The sequence below is a fragment of the Neolamprologus brichardi genome, chromosome 1, assembly GCF_056152115.1.
Source record: "Neolamprologus brichardi isolate AB-2024 chromosome 1, ASM5615211v1, whole genome shotgun sequence".
NCBI classification, from domain to species: Eukaryota; Metazoa; Chordata; class Actinopteri; order Cichliformes; family Cichlidae; genus Neolamprologus; species Neolamprologus brichardi.
This window is the reverse complement of record NC_142104.1, coordinates 42,533,105-42,551,750: the sequence shown is the minus strand read 5'-3', so window position 1 is coordinate 42,551,750 and position 18,646 is coordinate 42,533,105. Positions and strand designations below refer to the sequence as shown.

The following is an 18,646-nucleotide window of genomic DNA, read 5'->3' as shown; positions in this document are numbered from 1 at the left end:
AGGTTTGTGGGTCTGCCTGCATAGAAGCACTGTGAGGTGACATGCCCCTTTAATCAAAAGCAAACCCTGGGAATGCTCAGCAAGAAGAATCTAAAGCCTGTGATTACTACGACATTTAACCATGCACTAACAACATTTAGAAGACAGAAACAGCTGCAATCAAAACACTTTGTAAATCATGCAAATGCACTATGGGCGTAGCTCCATTTGGTTTAATTCGGTCGAAATGGAGCGAGTCATTAAAGGAATCACTAAATACAACAGTGTTAGTTAATCACAGTGGGGTGGACTGTGTGGGGAATACGGGACAGAAATCAATCACTGGAGATACTAGATCAGACTGAAAGCATGCCCACTGTAACTTACCACCTTTCTTTTTCCTTAGAGTGGCTTAAAGGATGACAAAAAAAGAGTCTTCAGAGCATATACACAGACAGCTTTTCCCCGGAGACATGAAAAGCTGCCCTCGTCCCAAAGCCCTGTGATGAGGGCGGCTCATGAAAGATGTGAGAACTTCTTATTTTGGTCGTTTGATTAACAATAATAAGCACAATTCAAGGATCCTGTTCAGTACTATTAACTAAATGCTACTCAGTCGTCTAATATATTCTGAATGTCTTTTCTGGCAGCGGTCCCCAGCCCCTGGGCCTCGGACTGGTACCGGGAGTCCGTTTGGTGCCGGGCTGCCAGAGTTGAGGCTCGGGTGTGAAATTGATGGTTTTCAGGGTTTTTATCGTTAACTGGGTTTCCCTGGGTCTTTTCTCGTGTTGTAGTTGTGCGTCTTATTTTGAAAGAAATATTTACGTGTTACCATAGCAACCAGAGAGCATAAAGGGGCAGAGAGGAGGATGTTACTCTCAGTGTTGTTGGCGCATTTCAGGAGGACGCTGCTAATAAAGTTACACAATTACACAGTGAATTCAAGTTTATTGTTATATTTTCAAAATACCACAGTTTTTGTCTTGCTCGTATCATTTTATTTTGTTGTATTTATCCGCGACGCCTTAAAGATATTATCTGACATTTAAACCTGTGGCGCAAAAAGGTTGGGGAGCGCTGTATCAGGTCACAGTTCCTTTTCCAAATGTCTGACCCAGTTCTGTGCTCCAAATTTAAGCTAATTCCCACAAAATATATATATATATATATATATATATATATAGTGATATAGTCACATGGCCAACTGACATTGTTCCTCCTAACTTCATGAAAGAGGTTTTGCCTGTCATCTCCCCCAGCTTCTCTCTGTCATAAATAATTCTCCTTCATCAGGCTGATACTTTAAAGCAGCCAGTGTGTTCTCTCCGCTTAAAAAACAAACAAACCCTAATCAGCTCCTAAATCTTAATCTAGGTTTTTAAGGTAAACTTGGGAGGGATAGCATTGGGATAGCATGCTTTTTCAGGATGTGGGCCCAAGCTCGTTTAAAACAGTCTGAGATAAAGAAGAAAACTGTCATCATCTGGCCAAGAGAAATTGAAATTATTATTAGGAAATTATGGAAACAACTTCCTGGATATGATGACATGATGGTGTGATCATATTCAGTTTAAATGCAGTCAACTATATATATGTATATATAGTTTTTTATTTGCATGTGGTAGCCAATCAGAAGAGTGTTTGGTGAGTGGGAGGTGGGAGCGAAAAAACAACTTCATTAAGAATAAATAAACTGATGCAACCCAGCATCACAGCGAAACGTGTATTCCACAGTGTCCATTTCACACTGTGCCTCTCCAAAATGTGAAATGGACACTCATGCATGCACACATGCAAATGCATTATACATTTGAAGTCAAGAAGTCAGCAGTGAGTAAAAAATGTATGAAGTCGATTCTAAGGTTCGTAATTGGCTGAAACGATGAAGCTAGGCAGCTAATGTGTATTTACATTAGTGCTGTCAGCGTTAATCTCATTAAAAAGGCGTTAACGCCTTAACTGCATTAACGAGGCAAATCTCTGTTAACGAGTCTGTGAAGGTTCTCAGTCATCCAGGTCATCGTAGTCAAAGGAGCTTGCAAAGAAAAGCGTCTGGACTTCTTTAAGTTACTTGAAGACGTTTCACCTCTCATCCAAGAAGCTTCTTCAGTTCTAAGGTCAAATGGTGGAGAGTCCCAGATATAAACCTAGTGGGAGTTTCCCCCCACAGAGGGACAAAAGGACCCCCTGATGATCCTCTAATCGCCTGAGCATCTATAATCCAGTTTTGAGTTCCCTCCCCAGACGCCTTAACGCCCACTCACATCCTGGGCCATCTGAACTCAGGAATTCGCATGATAAGGTGGGGCCAGGTTTCACAATGAACTCACCCGAAACTCTGGCTGATTGGGACCCACACCCAGTTTCACACCTTGGCTCAGGCGATTAGAGGATCATCAGGGGGTCCTTTTGTCCCTCTGTGGGGGGAAACTCCCACTAGGTTTATATCTGGGACTCTCCACCATTTGACCTTAGAACTGAAGAAGCTTCTCGGATGAGAGGTGAAACGTCTTCAAGCAACTTAAAGAAGTCCAGACGCTTTTCTTTGCAAGCTCCTTTGACTCTGTTAACGAGTTACCGTAGATCGCCCTGTGCGTGGGGCTGCATGGCGTCAGCGCGGTCCAGCCCAACGTCCAGCCCCACGCGAGGGGCGATCCGCGGTAACTTGCTAACAGAGATTTGCTGCGTTAATGCAGTTATGGCGTTAACGCCTTTTTAACTAGATTAACGCTGACATCACTAATTTATATGTAAATGTGTTAGTTATGCCTGTTTAAACACAAATAAAATATCCCCCCGTGCTGTTACTGCAACTTCTGCACGGACACAGTGGACATGTGTGTCTACTGCACATTTTGCCGTGATATCTGTCTGATGAGCTGCACATAGACCAAGTGTAAGACAAATAACAATTATTTTGGACCATGTGCGATGCTGCTTTAGTCCAAAGATTAAAAAAAAGGTTAAAAGTTCTAACAGGTCTCCTTTAACATGTGTCTGCCTAACAAGTCAAAGTGGAACAAGTAAGTTTGGGTTTGCCAGCAGATCAGTTTGAATCGAGCAGCTAGCAGCAACCACAGCAAGCTTTAAAAAACCACATGCAACAAACTGCATGTATCCACGTCCTCTGCAAGCAAACCAAGTTCAGCGTGACATCAGTCACAGTTATTACTTACTAAATTCTGTTTAAAAACCTTTGGCTACAGTGGAAAGAGATCCACCTGCTGCTGTTTGTTGTGTGTCTACCAAAGGATCAGCTCAACCATGATTTGTGTCATCAGATCACCTCAGACTATAATAAGAAGGGTTACAACTTTAACATCAGGTAAAAATCAAACATCAAAAAACCTTTCTTCACCTGGGAATAAATAATGTCTAGGTAATTTACACGACAAAGGTAGGACATTTATGCGTGTGGGTACTCATAAATTGATTGTTTGTCCTCTTCTAATGCTCCTTTCACATTTCATGGCTGCCCTCCTTTCAGGCCTGTGTCTCCTTTGAACGCATCATCTCAGAAACTCTAACTCTGGTGTTTGTCATGAGGCGTCAGGACAACACAAAACACCTCTAAAATGTACACGTACTAGTGCTGGGCGATATGGTATAAAATATTTATCACGATATGAATTATTTTATATCACGATAACGATATATATCACGATATACCACCTGACCTGTGGTCATCTGGAAAGTACGCAATCTGTAAACAGGGAGCGCAGAGGTCTTTGTTAATGAAATGGATGGTTACGCTCATGTAGGGCTGCGTATCTCTGCTCGTCCATATGTCAGTCGTCAAGGCATAATGCACGACACTGCAAACATCCTTCTCTACTTGGGCCCGGCATGCGTCATATAAGCGAGGCAACTCGACTTTACTGAAGTGCTTACGACCGGGCATAACGTACCTCGGATCAAGGACTTTGACGAGGTCCTGAAAGCTGTCCTTCTCAGCTACATAAACAGGGGCCATGCCTTTATAAATGTAACGCGAGACGGCTCCTGTGATTTGTTTATGGCGCTGGGACGTTTTCTCATACGGCGTGCCTTGTGCAAAAGACTGCTGTATCTTCAGCTGGTATAGTTTTTCTTTTCCCAACTTGCTCCCGTCGTTCCACAACTTGGTTTAGCTAGGATTTTCTGGATTCTAGAGTATTCTTTTTCGTGGACCTTCTGTAGGTGATAGAAGAGATTTGTTGTGTTGCCATTGAGTGCAGGAATAATTTTATAGCATAGCTTGCAAATGGGCGTCTTCTGCTCTGTGTTGGTGCTGTTGAACTCAAAATGTAACCAAATCACAGACGTACCCCCTCTTTTTGGTAAAAGTGCTTCTTCTTGGGCTGCTTGTGTAGCTGCGTCTGCCTGTTGCATGTCCGGGCATGAAACTGCAACCTGTCACTCGTCCATCGTTTTGAGTTACCGTAAAGCATTAGGGGTGGGGGAAAAAATTGATACTGTGTAGTATGGTGATATTTTGTTTGCTAATAATGTATGGATACAGGGACAGCAGAAATCGATATTTTGTTACAAAAAGGTTTTTGTGCTCTGACTTCAGAGCATGTTGATCCTTTTTCTGAGCAAGAATCCTGACATTCCTTCACTGTCCAAATGTGTTTAACTTGTTTTTGGCAGCAATAAACATGACAGTTTACTTATTTTAATTTAAGACATGTTTTATTTTAATTAAGTTTAAAACTTTTTTATTTAATGTAAAATTATATTTTGTTTTAATTGACTTTCAAATTCTTCAGTTGCTGAAGGGGCTGCATAGTTTTCATAAACTGCATAGTTCAGAATAGCTATAATTGTACCAGATGGTTGATTCAGTTAAGTTGGACTAGACTGTAATACAAACCGTTCAGTTTGTCAACAATCAAACTGAAATGAGAGAAAGACTGAGTGTGAGACTTTGATATTAGAGAAAATGAATATTGATAAAGTTTACCTTTATGTACAGAATCTGGATATCGCAAAATATTTTAAAAAATTGCAATAATATCGTATCGTGCGTTAAGTATTGTGATAATATCGTATCGTGGGATGTATGGTGATTCCCACCTCTAGTTAAGCATGTCGCAAATCCGGGTGCACGTAAAGCAGCACCATGTTTCAAAACCACAAGACGGAGTTTCTTTGTGAAAAATATAATTTTTTATACTTTATTTTCTCTTGCATAAAGTTAAGAGTATGTATAGTGAGAAGACAACACTAATATATTTGCCACAGGCTATTTAACCCTTTAAGACCTACCAGTCCGCCAGAACTTATTTTTACATGCTGTGGAGCCATTTGTGGGAGCATTTCAGGTTGCTATACATCAATACAACCATTATAACCCAAATTTTAATAATATGTATACATTAAGTCCATAGTAACTGCATAAATTGCAAAAAAGTGCAAAAAAATTTAAAATTGTTTTTGTTTTTTTGTTTTTTACATATATTTCTAGTTAGAGAAATGTAAGAGGCTTATACCTCAAAACTGCAAATACAAAAAAGTTGCACAAAATAGTTTCCAACCACGAGAAATTTATTTTGAGTGCCTTCATAGTTTTATTTTTGAGATACACTAATTTTTATATACTGCCGGAACAATGAAAATAAATATTATAATGCAGATTTGCAAAAAAACAGCATATGCATCAAAATAAACTATTTCCAGCAGCGTAATTTGAGTTATAAACATCCCAGAAACGATACAGAAAAGCATAAAGTCAAACATGACTTTAAAAAAACACCAGTATAGGCTTATAAGGCCCTAAAGGTTAAAAAAAAATACATTTCCGTGAAAATGACGTCACTCTCGTTTCTGGCCAGTTAATGGCGGACATGCGTTAGTTTGACGTCTATTCCAACGTAGGAAGTGTTATGAACAACTGATCAGATCAGCAAAGTGTGTTTCTGGAATATTATGTTTTTGTTGCTGCAAGTGCTTTTTATGCAGTTTTTGCAAAGCTATATGTGGAAGGAAACTGTGACCGAGGACAAGCTGATGGCATAAGATGTAAGTACAACTCCTCCGGTTTCATATGCAAAAAAATTATTGTGCTAGCTCACGTGGTTGCAGTTCTACAGGGATTTAAAATAGTTACGCAAAACGCAGCGTGCCTGCTCCGACCGGCTTTAAAGGGTTAATGATATATTTTATGTAATAATTTATAAAAATTAGGTTAGAAACGATAGAAAGCCACGATAGACACTTTTCTATTATCCACACAATATATATCGTCATATCGCCCAGCACTACATTGTACACGCGGACAAACAGAAAGACGACGACGATACAGTCACACTAATGCTCTTTTTACTCGTTTGCTCTTTGCAGCAGAAGCAACAACTCATGGGTGTGGATGAGTGTGGGCATCCAGAAGCAAGAGCACTTCATGCAAAGGCGGAGAGGAGATGAGGGAGGAAAAGCGTTTTTCTTCTATTTTGTTCTTTAAGACAAACTAAAGCGACCAGATGATGGAAACGCATATTGCATTAGTCTGAACAAAAGCCTCAATCAGCCACTGTGAGCAAATGAATATGCAGTTGGGCATAATGGATGGCAGAAGGTTATACAGCATCATCTGCTTACCTTTATCCACTATTGAGAGATTAACCAACCATGAGAAAGAGGTACAGAAAAGATCTTCTGTGAGACACTTGCTCCCATTTGCCATTGTGAGTTACCAAAGTCAAAACTCCACCTCTTACCGAGTTCCTCGAGTTCAGACGTCATCGACTTTGAGCGCATTGACAGGGCTGTGGTGGGGGCTCTCTTTGGAGGTGGAGGAGCTGAGCAGAGAGAAACAGACATGTGACCAAAAGCAGGCAGTGATCTGGAGGCGTCAAACCTTTTCAGGTAAATCTTTAATCGATCAGTCGAGCGATGGGGAAAAAAAATTTCACTGAGGGAAAAGGATCAAATTAGAAATATCTTCTGATGATAAGAAAATATAATATCAGAACAACACAGAGACAAAAGCAATATTCTGATCAGAGATTTTTGACAAACATTTAAAGGTTTGCTTATTTCCATGTGTAGATTTTGTCTAGTTTGTATTAAAACCACCTGGTCTGACCTCTCGTGTTTGCTGTTTGTATCCTAAGCACAGAGTTGGTCCGGTTTGTCATGGTCTTTGAGGGGTATTATTACTAGGGATGGGTATCGTTTAGGTTTTATCCGATACCGGTGCCAAACCGGTACTTTTGAAACGGTGCCGGTGCTTAAACGGTGCTCGAACCGGTGCTTTTGGTCCATGTTCAGCTGTTTTTTTGTAAAAAGATAACAATGTTAGCCTTTTCTGCAGCTATGGGGCATATATGGTATCACTCTTGGCTGGAAGCAGTGCTTAATCAATGGAAAAAACACAAACTTTGTCCAAAAATCTCTCATGTTTAACTGTTTTCCACTTTTTCTTTGGTCATTTTAGCCTTTTTGGCCAGAGTGAAGGGAGTATCTGCCATCAAACAAGAAGACAGCCGCATGTAACTACGACAGTGTTTGCTAGTTCACCCTACGATCGTGGCTCAAGAGTTGGGAGTTCGCCTTGTAATCGGAAGGTTGCCGGTTCGAGCCCCGGCTTGGACAGTCTCGGTCGTTGTGTCCTTGGGCAAGACACTTCACCCGTTGCCTACTGGTGGTGGTCAGAGGGCCCGGTGGCGCCAGTGTCCGGCAGCCTCACCTCTGTCAGTGCGCCCCAGGGTGGCTGTGGCTACAACGTAGCTGCCATCACCATGTGTGTGAATGTGTGGATGACTGGTTGTGTAAAGCGCTTTGGGGTCCTTAGGGACTAGAAAAGCGCTATGCAAATACAGGCCATTTACCATTTACCATTTTCCCCCCAACCAGTTTCAGTAGATGACCTCCCTGATAATGGCTTTGTTGGAGGTCTCTTCCTGTTGACCTCTAGCTGACCTCTGTTGGTCTCTAGCACTGTGACCTCACATCAAGGAGATCCTGCTTGGAGTTTTCATGTTTTCACCATGTCTCTCCAGCTTCCTCTCACAGACCAAACACATTAGTTAACTGGTGATTATAAATTTATTGTAGGTATGAATCTGAGCGTGACCGGTCTGTCTCTATATGTGTGTACCCTGCCTCATGCCCTGTGACAGCTGGGATAGGCTCCAGCTCCTCCCGGGACCCTGAATTGGAAAAGTGGAAGCGAATGGATGGATGTTTGGATATTAAAGAGGATTTGCTTTACAACACATAGTGCGCTGAGATTTCTTCTAGCTGTACAGATAATAGTGAACTAAATCATCAGTCAGTGTCACTTTAATATTTTAATACAGGAGGTACATGTATTGTGCTCTGCTGCTCCTCAGCTGAAGCGCCTCATGACGATTATATTCTCGAATCCATGTCTAAACACGACTGGCAGCCATTTTCAGCCTCATCTCGGAGCTGCTGTACCTTTTTTGCGTGCTGTGTCCTCGGGGTCCAGATTCCGGCTCACTGTCACCACCTTAATCAGGAGCCGGTTGCCTCCCTGGCGGATCATGTTGACCACCTGTCGATGGCCCACCTTCACCACATTCTCCTGGTTCACCTGCCACAAACAAACCAAAAGTTTTCTTATCCTGCGTCTTTGCTTATGTTATTAACTGCGTATTTATGAACAGAACAAACATGTAAACACTGGACCGACACCTCAGCTTTGTGTGGGAGAAAACTGCTGCTCGTTTAAATCTGAAGATGCAAAATTCAACACAAAAGAAACTGTGAAAAGTGCAAGTATGGCTTCACAGTGCAAACCATCATTTTCTACTGGAAACCAACCAGACTGGTAAACTGTCTCTCCAGCCACCACCTCCACTAGTTTGATTTAAAACGTTACTAAAATGTATTTTTATTGAACACACTGTGTAGACATATATTTACATATTTCAGACAATTAAAGTGAGTGAGTCGTTGTGCTAACAACTGTGCCATGAGCTAGTTTGAGTCAGCTGTTCTGTCTCAGGACATAAATGTATAAATGAAGATGTACAAAGTTCAGCACTGATCTTCTCTACAGCTGTGGCCAAAACTAATTTATTTATTTGCCATTAAAAGATTTTGAAACATATTAAATCCTTGTAATTCTTCTTCACAATATCATAGAAACGTGTATATAATGTTCTAAATTAAAACCTGCAAAGTGCATGAAAAACAAACTTGTGCCGTTGTCAAAACCTCCGACCATGACTGTTGAAAGACCGGCTGGTGTGAACCCTCCCATATGGAAAAGATATATATATATATATATATATATATATATATATATATATATAAATCTTATAAAGTTTGTTTCTGTCTTGTGTGAAACTTGTATGAAAAGCATACAAGAGTGAAAACAGATATAAGATCCCTTGAAGAATTATATAATGAAACTTGTATGTTTTGGATACTTACTAAAACAATATATGAAAGTAATGAGAAAGTGGCCACTTTCATGAGTAAATCATATAAGTTTTTACTATTTCTTTTCCATATGGGATTCCTTGATCACAAAAACTTTCATAGAATTATAAAAGCAGCTTTGAGACGCATGGAGCTGAAAAATATTGTGTTAGTCTGCAAACCGAGAAGCTGTCTAAATGAAGGAAAATTAGGACTGTTGCTACGTTGCTTTAGGATTTGGAATCTGCAAAGATCACATAATTACAAAAACCACCAACAAATTCTGTTGAAAGCAAAATATTGAGCTTTGTGGATAAACGCTTGTCATGAGAAAACAAGATAATTACCCAGGGTTCACCCACGGGCTGCATACAATTCTGTTTACACTTAGCCGTAATCAAAGTGTCTTGATGCATGCTCAATCATCCAGGTAAGTAAATCCCAAAAGGTTGATTCTGTTTGTCTGGACGTAGCTCGTCCAAAACCCCCAAAAAGTTGACATTTTGTCTCGGTGACTTTTGTAATTTCCCCAAAAGTCTCGGTGATGATCAAGATGTTTTTGACATCTTATTGCTGAATCATGAAAACTGACCTTAATGAATTAAATACTCATTCTGTATTCACAGGGGTTATTTTTAAAGTATATTAAAGCTAGTTGGATGATCTGAAACATTCAGGAAAGGACAAATACTTTATTTCACAGCAACGTACAGGCCAGAGTTGTACAATCTCCTTCTACATAACAGTGACAGACAAGAGAACAGACTTTGTACACCTCTGTACGTCCAAATAAAAGACAATGAAACCAGGAAATTGATTAACAATGTTCACAATAAGCAGCTGAAGGAATCAACAAAATCTTCATAGCTGCAATATTCAAAAAGGAGCCTGGCTGCTGCCCTCGCGTATGTTTCTCCATGTATACGTCATAAACATCAGCTCATATAATAATGCATCCAACAGACTGAACACCCCCCACTCATTGCTTTTGACTATGCAAATAAACACACACCATTTTAAACTTTCCTTTTCATACCCTAGTAGATGCTTTTTAATTTTTAACACGGTGAGAAATCTGAAGCTTCAATTAAAAACAGACAATTTGGACTTTTTGTTCTTGGACGAAAGCTGAGATGTCTGTGACACAGCTGTGGTGGTGGCTGTCCAAAAAAGCACTTTAAGTCGGTATCAGTGCTGGATTTTCATTCTTCTCTTAAAAAGGAGAACGTTCCATACACCAAGAGAGATGCCCAGACGATGGCTAGCTTTATATGTTAGTAAACATTCCCAGTGATGGATTTTGACCTTTATATTTCCACCTAAGACACAGAGCCATGGGGCAGCATGGCGGTGGGGTTGTTTCTCTGTGTTAGCACCGTGCCAGGGTGTTCCCCGGCTCTTGCCCTATGGTAGCTGGAGTAGGTGATCCTGATAAGGTTAAGTGGAAGAGAATAATTGGATAGTGAACCTGACTTTTATGCACTTGTTCAAGCACAAAACCGACTAGATTTCTCTCACTGAACATTAAACTATAAGCAAAAGCAGCAATAGTAACTGTACTATTTTAAAAGTGTTCAAAACTTTGTAACATTTGTAAAATATGCAAATATATCTTGTCTGGTTTTGAAATGTTGATTAAATAGTGATAAGTTATGTTAGCATTTTTACACTACCTGTACTTTATCTGTAAAATCACACTGATGCTACTTTGATGTATACCTAACAACTAAACACAATCATATCACAAACACCCCAAGATGTCAACTGAGCCTCCAAACTCCTCAGATCATCACATCTAGGGCTGCTCAATTAATCGAATTTTAATCTCGATTACGATCTGGGCTTTCAACGATCATTAAAAATGACTGAGCTGATTATTAGCCCCTCCCTCATGCTTTACTCTCGCGCTGCTCCGTGTGGCAAATCGAGCGCACCTCTCTGCATTTCGAACACGTGTCACAACAATTAAGAGCAGCGGTCCCCAACCTTTTTTGCGCCACGGACCGGTTTATGCCCGACAATATTTTCACGGACCGGCCTTTAAGGTGTCGCGGATAAATACAACAAAATAAAACTAGTACCGGTACCGAAAAAAAGAAGATTTATTCATAACACACGTGAAAAGACCCAGGAAAACCGAGTTAACGATAAAAACGATAACAAAATAACGCTGAAAACCGATAAAAACCCTGAAAACTATACATTTCACACCTGAGCCTCAACTCTCGCGGCCCGGTACCAAACGACTCACGGACCGGTACCGGTCCGAGGCCCGGGGGTTGGGAACCGCTGATTAAGAGGACCCGAGGGAAGCTCGGAAAGCTAAGCAGAAGTTATTTGGAGAGGAGAGTGACTGCTGTTGGTTGAAAAGAGAGGTAAAAAAACTTCAGTGGTGTGGAAACATTATGGGTTGGCGGAGTCAGACGTGGATCAAGTAGACACAGTGTGTAAACTTTGCTACAGTGTCGTAGCTGCACCACAGAGCAACACTGCAAAGTTCACTAAACATGGATGTTTACATTTTTCATTTATTTCTTATATTGCAAACATTTGCACTGTTATCAGTATTTGCACTATTTTATATTATTTTTTGACAATCTTTAAAGTCATTATTCAACACATTGTTATTGTTAAATAAATATCGTCAAATAATCGAGATCTCAATTTCAGTGAAAATAATCGTGATTATCATTTTTGCCATAATCGAGCATGCTAACGGGGCCCCTGTTCTGCTCCGTGACTTCTTTGAGCTCAGCATAGCTGCAGCAGGTCTTCACCTGGTCACCCTCCGGCTGGCTCTGGAGCACCAGAGAAGAACAAGGATTGTGTCGAGTGACTCATTTACCTCATGTTTGTACAAAATTAAACACTATATCATAGCAAGCAAGCAAGCTAAGGTTAGCCAGCTAATCGCTATGTTGGCATCAAGCAATTTGTCTCTGTTAGCAGGTAAGCTAACAAGAAAGTCAGTTTTATTTAACTGGTCAAACTGGAATCCAGCTCTTGGTCAAAAACCCAACCAGAATTAGCGGTCATGAAAGCATTTTCATTTGGTTTTCTAGATAAAATCTAAAGTCTTTGCTCTAGCTATGGGAGATGTCTTCTTTTTCCATCTTCTTTTCCTAATTCTCCTCCACAAGTGTGCTTTTCCACCACAGCTCCACCTCGCCTTGCACTTCTACTATGGCAGCTACTTCCCCTCTTACACCTGTGCCTCCTCCTTTATCTGCACAGTGAGAGGGATGAGACTGCAGCTAGGAAGACTATACTCTGGGAAGGCTGATGGTCCAGATGGTGCTACCCAACTGTGTCAACCTCTAAGTCTATCAGAATCAGAATCAGAACACTTTATTAATCCAGAAGGAAATTATAGGTTACAGCAGGCAGCACGCTACCTTCTGACCAACTTTACACAAACATCACATTGGGGAGACATGTCAGAGAGGTAGGCTGATAGGAAAAAACAACGAAAATACATAACACGAGGTAAGAGGAGGAGAAAAAAAACTCCATTCAGACTGAGCTCCTAGTGGGAGTACAGTTTGAGAACAGAAAAAACACCCGGGCACAAAAAGCACATGACTGTCAATACACTACAGAAACACAAGACAAGCAACAGGGGCAGGTAAGGGTGAGAGAGAGCCGGTGTAGACAGCGCATCCGGTCCTGCAGCATGTCTGCGCTGGTCCAGTCGACCCGCCATCTGCCCCGGGAGGGAACAAGCATCGAAGGCGTTTGGAAAGGGAGGGGGATGAGTGTGTATCAGTGTATGTGTATGCGTATGCGTGTGTGTGTCCTGAGTTAGCTGATAGAGTGTCCTTCGCCCTGCCAGGCTAAGTAAACAGTCTTCCAGCTGACCCAGGTGGCCTTGCGTAGGGTAGGAAGGTACAGTCTAAACAAAGTCTGTTATCAGGGTGAGAATTTGTTATGTTCAGCTCCAGCCTTGAGACCACAGCTGGTGCCGAAATGGTAGCCGCATGAAATGATGGTGGTTTTTACTTTAGTGCGAACAACTCATGTAAAGTTGTTCTAGCAGTCCGACACTGGTCTCTCAATCTCCCGTTGGAGAGCCGTGAGCTTCTCCAAGATGTTATCCAATTTTCGCTCAGAGGTCTTATTCTGAGTGTTCACGGCAGCCTCAAGCTTCTCCAAGATCTTATCCGTGCTGCGCTCAATGAGCCCATTTTGAGAACTCACGACTCGTCCCATCGTTTCAATCCCAGCGGGCAGCCTTGTGGGGGTTTGAACAGCCGATTCCGCTTCCTTAATCTTCGATTAGCCAGGGCCAAGCCAGCTCCGATCAGCAAGAACCCTGTTATCATGGTTCCGAAAAGGTAGATATCTTCAATGTCCTAGATCGACAGTCCCGCCAGGCACATGACCCTCCAGTTATGCCACCCGTCCATTGTGTATCCAGCAGGGAACGTCCCTCCAGGACACTCAGGCTCACCCGAGCCCAGGCTTCTCGTTGAGAAGAGGGTGTCAATTGCATTCAGGGACCAGTTGATCAAATCCATAGTTCCTCTTTTAGGTTTTAGAGAACAGACTATGAGAGAGTGTACCAGGGCAAGAGTAGAAAATAGACGAGACTAGACAAGGACACAGAAGCTAAGCAGGGAAGATAGGGTTAGGAGAAAAGTGCGACCGCCTTCGTCGAGAGCCAAAGCGACGAAAGCCCTACAACTGGGGCAGGTACCGACATTATGGAAAACATCCCGTACTGTGCCGGTACCAAAAATAAAGCGTCCACCCGAACTGAGCGACTATAGACCCGTGGCCTTCACATCGCATATCATGAAAAACTTGGCTGATTCTTCACCGACTGAGACTTGAGATCAAAGACAAACTTCCTCTGCAGTTTGCATGCAAACAGAGCCCTAGCTCATCTGGAGCAATCTGGCGCTCATGTGAGAGTCATGTTCTTTGATTCTTCAAGTCCTTTCAATACCATCCAACCCGAAAAGACAAGGTCACAGAGATGGGAGTAGATTCCTTCTCTGTTTTCTGGATTACAGACTATCTCACAGAAAGGCCACAGTTTGTCAGTTTGGGTAACTGTGTCTCTGGGACAGTCCTGGGTGTTCCTTTTCACATTGTTTATAGCAGACTTCAAATACAACTCTGAGTCCTGCCAAATCCAGAAATACTTGGCTGACCCTGCCATTGTGTCGTGCATCAGAAATGGACAGGAATCTGAATATAGGGATCTTGTAAAAGCCTTCAGCGACTGGAGTCACAAAACCAACCTCATATTGAACACCTCTAAGACAAAGAAAATGATATTTGATGATCATTGCCTCCTTTTGTTAAGGAAACAAAGATCTCTTCACATCTGGAGTAACTTGCTGCAGATGTTCTAGCAGTCTATGGTGACAAATGTGCTGTTGTATGCTGGGGTCTGCTGTTTATGCAACAGAAGTAAGACTACAAGAGGACTGGACAAACTAGTGAGGAAGGCTGGCTCTGTAATTGGAGCCAGGCTGGGCATGCTGGGGTAGGTGGTGGAAAGATGCATCCTAAAGACGTTAGAAGCCATCCTGAATAAGTCTGATCACCCGCTTTACAACATCTTTATGGAACAGAAAACATCAGTACTGCAAAACTCCTCTCCTACTGTTGTTAAACACAGAGATACAGGAAATCATTTGCACCCACAGCCATCAGGCTTTTTAATACCCATACAAATAGCAGGTTAGCTATGTCAGACACATGAATTTCCCTCTTGGATCAATTAAGTTATTCTTATACTTAAGGACATTACAAGCTAAACACAATGCATAAAAACAGCACAAAAAACAGCATCTACACACATTGTTGCGGTTTTGCAGAGAATTCGTCCTCAGAAAAAAGAACAAAAATTAGGTTGACATGAAGTGATGATGTGCTGGTCCTAAAGTTCCTCAAAAAACATTTAGAGAAAAGGAAGAAACAGAGATTTTGGTTCATCCAGTTCACAGGAAGAATTGCATGGTTTGATCCAGCAGTTGAAGCTGTATTACGATTGCTTTCATACATATATCAGGATGTCAGTGGGGCAGTTTGAGCTCTCGTTGGCAGAACTGGGAACACATCTGAGGAGGCAGAAGAATCAGTTCAGTGAGCCAGAGCGGAGTTTATTTGTGTGTCTTAGGTACAATAGTGTCATTTTACTATTTCCGGTCTCAAAGTCAAACGAACACTGCAGCATCACTGAGAGTTAAAAACTGTCTAAATTCTTTCATCTTTAATAAAATGATCAGTGTTGCTGCTTTACCAGGTGTAACAATTAAGTTTAACATCCAGGCATCCATGAAAACAGAATTTATTAAATGTAACAGAGTTAGCAGGAAGTTAGCTCGCTAGCTTCCACCTAAACATGATATAGCATGTTCTGACTGAGAGATTTCTGAAAAATTCAAATGTACAGCTCTGCTATCACTTCCAACATAAATGAAGACAGAAAACTAAACAGCAGTGACGTTTGTAGGGTTACTGAAGTTGGGCTAGCTGGTATATAAGGATGTGCTACGTGACCGCTAGCGACACAGCTATGTTAGCATAACATAAACAGTGAAGCTGGAGGATGAACGCTAACTTTTTTCCACTCGATGAAAGTTAACGTGAGGGTTCCTGATGGTTAGAGACAAATGCAATCGCATGGCAGGATGCTGTAAACGGACCAAACTTCAGTCAGGAGAACAACTGAGATAATCCATCCACAATACGAGGTTAGTCATTAATATACTGCAACAACACGGGAGTAGAGCAGCTGCAGAGAATTCAACATTAATGAATCATTGGTACGGAAGTGGAGGAAGCAAGAAGAATGAGCTGAGTAAAGTTTGACTTATCTGACTGTTTTGTCCCCCTAATGCGCCTTATGGTCCGAAAAATACAGTATATTTGGTACCAGTGTGCGATTTGAGCTATGAGTGCACTTGTTGCTAAATGCAGTCTTCCGATTGGTCAGATCTGTTTATTTGGACCAGAAAAATCTGACAAATTGAGCTTGGTTCGAAAAAACTGTATAATCACATTTATTATCTTAAAAAAAAGATAATATATAAAAAAATATTATAGAATTAAAATAAAAAAGGAGTAGGTCATTAATTGTCCCTACTGAAGCTCTACTGTAATAGCTTTACTTACATATAAGTATTCTGAATGTACGTCTCTGAGGCTGTTTTTACACCTGAGCTCTTTAGTCAGAATAAAGTGAACTTGTTTTCTACCTTGATCTGTTTCATTTGGGCAGACGTAAACATGCTAATCACACTCGAGCTGACCCAACCACCAGGTGTATGCTGCAAGTTTGAGCTAAACACCTTCCCATGGCCAGGTATCCACGGTATACTGGAATCCAGCAGTGCAAGATGAATGTGTGCAGTATGGTTTTGGTTTTGGCGCACCAGCTGGGTGTAACTAATTATCCTCTCCTCAGCAGTGAGCTCAGCAGTCAGCAGTGAGTGGCAGCCAGGAACAAAGAGTACAAGAGTGTGGATAAAGAAGTGTGAAAAACAAAAGTGTGTGTGAAACTCTGCATTTTCACATGTCCTTACTGGGGACGACTCATGGGGGTTCTGGCAACTGCTACAATACAACACAGCAGCTTTTTTACTGTCTCGGGCTAAATAAGATAGTAACACTACTATCCTATGCTTAATGGACATTGCACAAGAGAGGCAAAGACGATAGTGAGGGATGCTTTGTGACACAAACGCAGCAGCAAGAGTGAAAGGGAAGGTTTAGTTGGTAGTGAGACGCACTCTGATGTTTGGTTTGGAGACGGTGGCATTAACAAAAAGACAGCAGGCTGTGCTGGAGGTGGCAGAGTTCAAGGTTTTTATTCGGAGTGACCAGAGAGGCAAGGCTGAGATGGTGTAGTCATGTACAGAAGAGGAATAGTGAATATATTGGTCAAAAGCTTCCAGTCAGGAGAAAAAGACGACAGAGAGGATGAATGGATGTAGTGAAGGAGGATGTGCAGAGGGTGAGAGGGAGGCAGATGATCCCCTGTGGCAACCCCGAAAGGGCACAGGTGAGAGAGAAAGTAGAAGAAGAGTGAATAGTGTTCTTTCTGGTCCTCTTACATGGAAAAAGACACAAAAGAGATTTGAAATCGGAAGACCATAAACTGGCAAAATAGTCCAGGAAAACAGCAACGAAGCAGCAGCTTTATGGCTGTAAAATTAGCAGTTTAATCATTGGTACACAAACACACACAAGCAGCCAAACACATCACATATGGATGCAAAACACTCAGGGAAATCACAGCCTCCGTATAATACGCATGTAAAAGGCAGCAGATCAAGCAGAAGGGCCTATTTAGAAGTCATTATCATTATCATAACCATTAGGCATCATCCAGACCATTTAGCTGTACGCAGGCTGCCCCGAGCTCTGATCACCCAATCCAATCTCTTCTAATGTAAGTATTGCTGCCTCACTTACTGACAGCCGCAAATCTGATTAACCAATTATAATCTGACCTGTGCAGACCGTGATATGATGTCACCCGACTAATCCAGATGCCGGAGTAGGCAGGGATTAACAGGCCCTCGCTGAGGTCACCTGACTTGTCTTCACTGTATATACAGTAGTGTGCAAAAGCTTCGTGTTTATAATTTTATACATGCGGTAAGGGAGGTGGTTGATGGAACTAAATTTAATTTTTCTTGTAGCATCAAAAACCTCTGAGCAGTTGTGTGTAAACAGAGACAAATCAGCAGCAGACATGAAAGGACATGACATGCTGATGGACCTGGACATAACATTGTCCCTTCTAAAGGGCTCAGGGCCATCGCAGTCCAGCGGCAGCAGCTTTATGTCCTTGACTGAACCAAAAATAGGAAGTTAAGGTTGAATGTAAGCTAGGATCAAATGACTGCAACAGTGAAGAACTGGGGATCATGGCAAGTAGCTAACTATGAAATACTGTACTTTCCTTTTTCAATATCTCACTTTAATTCACCAAATCTCTGTCTGTCAGTCTGCAAACGCCCCCTACACAACCTGGAGTCGAACAACCAAACTTGGCACACACGTACACATACTGCAGTCAGTCATTTCTTTATGTCTTGCTTCCAAGGAACTAGACTTTCTTCAATGTTTTTAAATTGTTCTTGAACAATATTCAAAGTGCTACACTGTAGTGCTACACTGTAGTAACAAAGTGCTACACTGTAGCACTTTGTTACTACAGCCCTGCTGCAAAAAGAAACATTTTGTTACCATTTCTTTAGCTGAATCTATGAAAAATGCCAAAGATAACACAGTGTAGACATTTTAAATAAAACTGACCCTGTTAGGTGATTCT

General features: G+C 41.5%; 1 protein-coding gene across 2 annotated transcripts in view; it reads right to left on the bottom strand.

The window, feature by feature from the left end:
- The window catches only part of LOC102783952 (SH3 and multiple ankyrin repeat domains protein 2-like), a 231,214-nt gene that overhangs the window by 20,871 nt on the left and 191,697 nt on the right, over positions 1–18,646 (bottom strand). For both annotated transcript variants that reach the window (XM_087842576.1, XM_087842570.1), the window contains 3 exons: positions 8,383–8,518; positions 6,678–6,758; positions 367–390 (listed from right to left, as the gene is read on the bottom strand). In XM_087842576.1, coding sequence (XP_087698702.1) covers positions 367–390; positions 6,678–6,758; positions 8,383–8,518 — 241 coding nt within the window. The remainder of the gene's footprint in view (positions 1–366; positions 391–6,677; positions 6,759–8,382; positions 8,519–18,646) is intronic.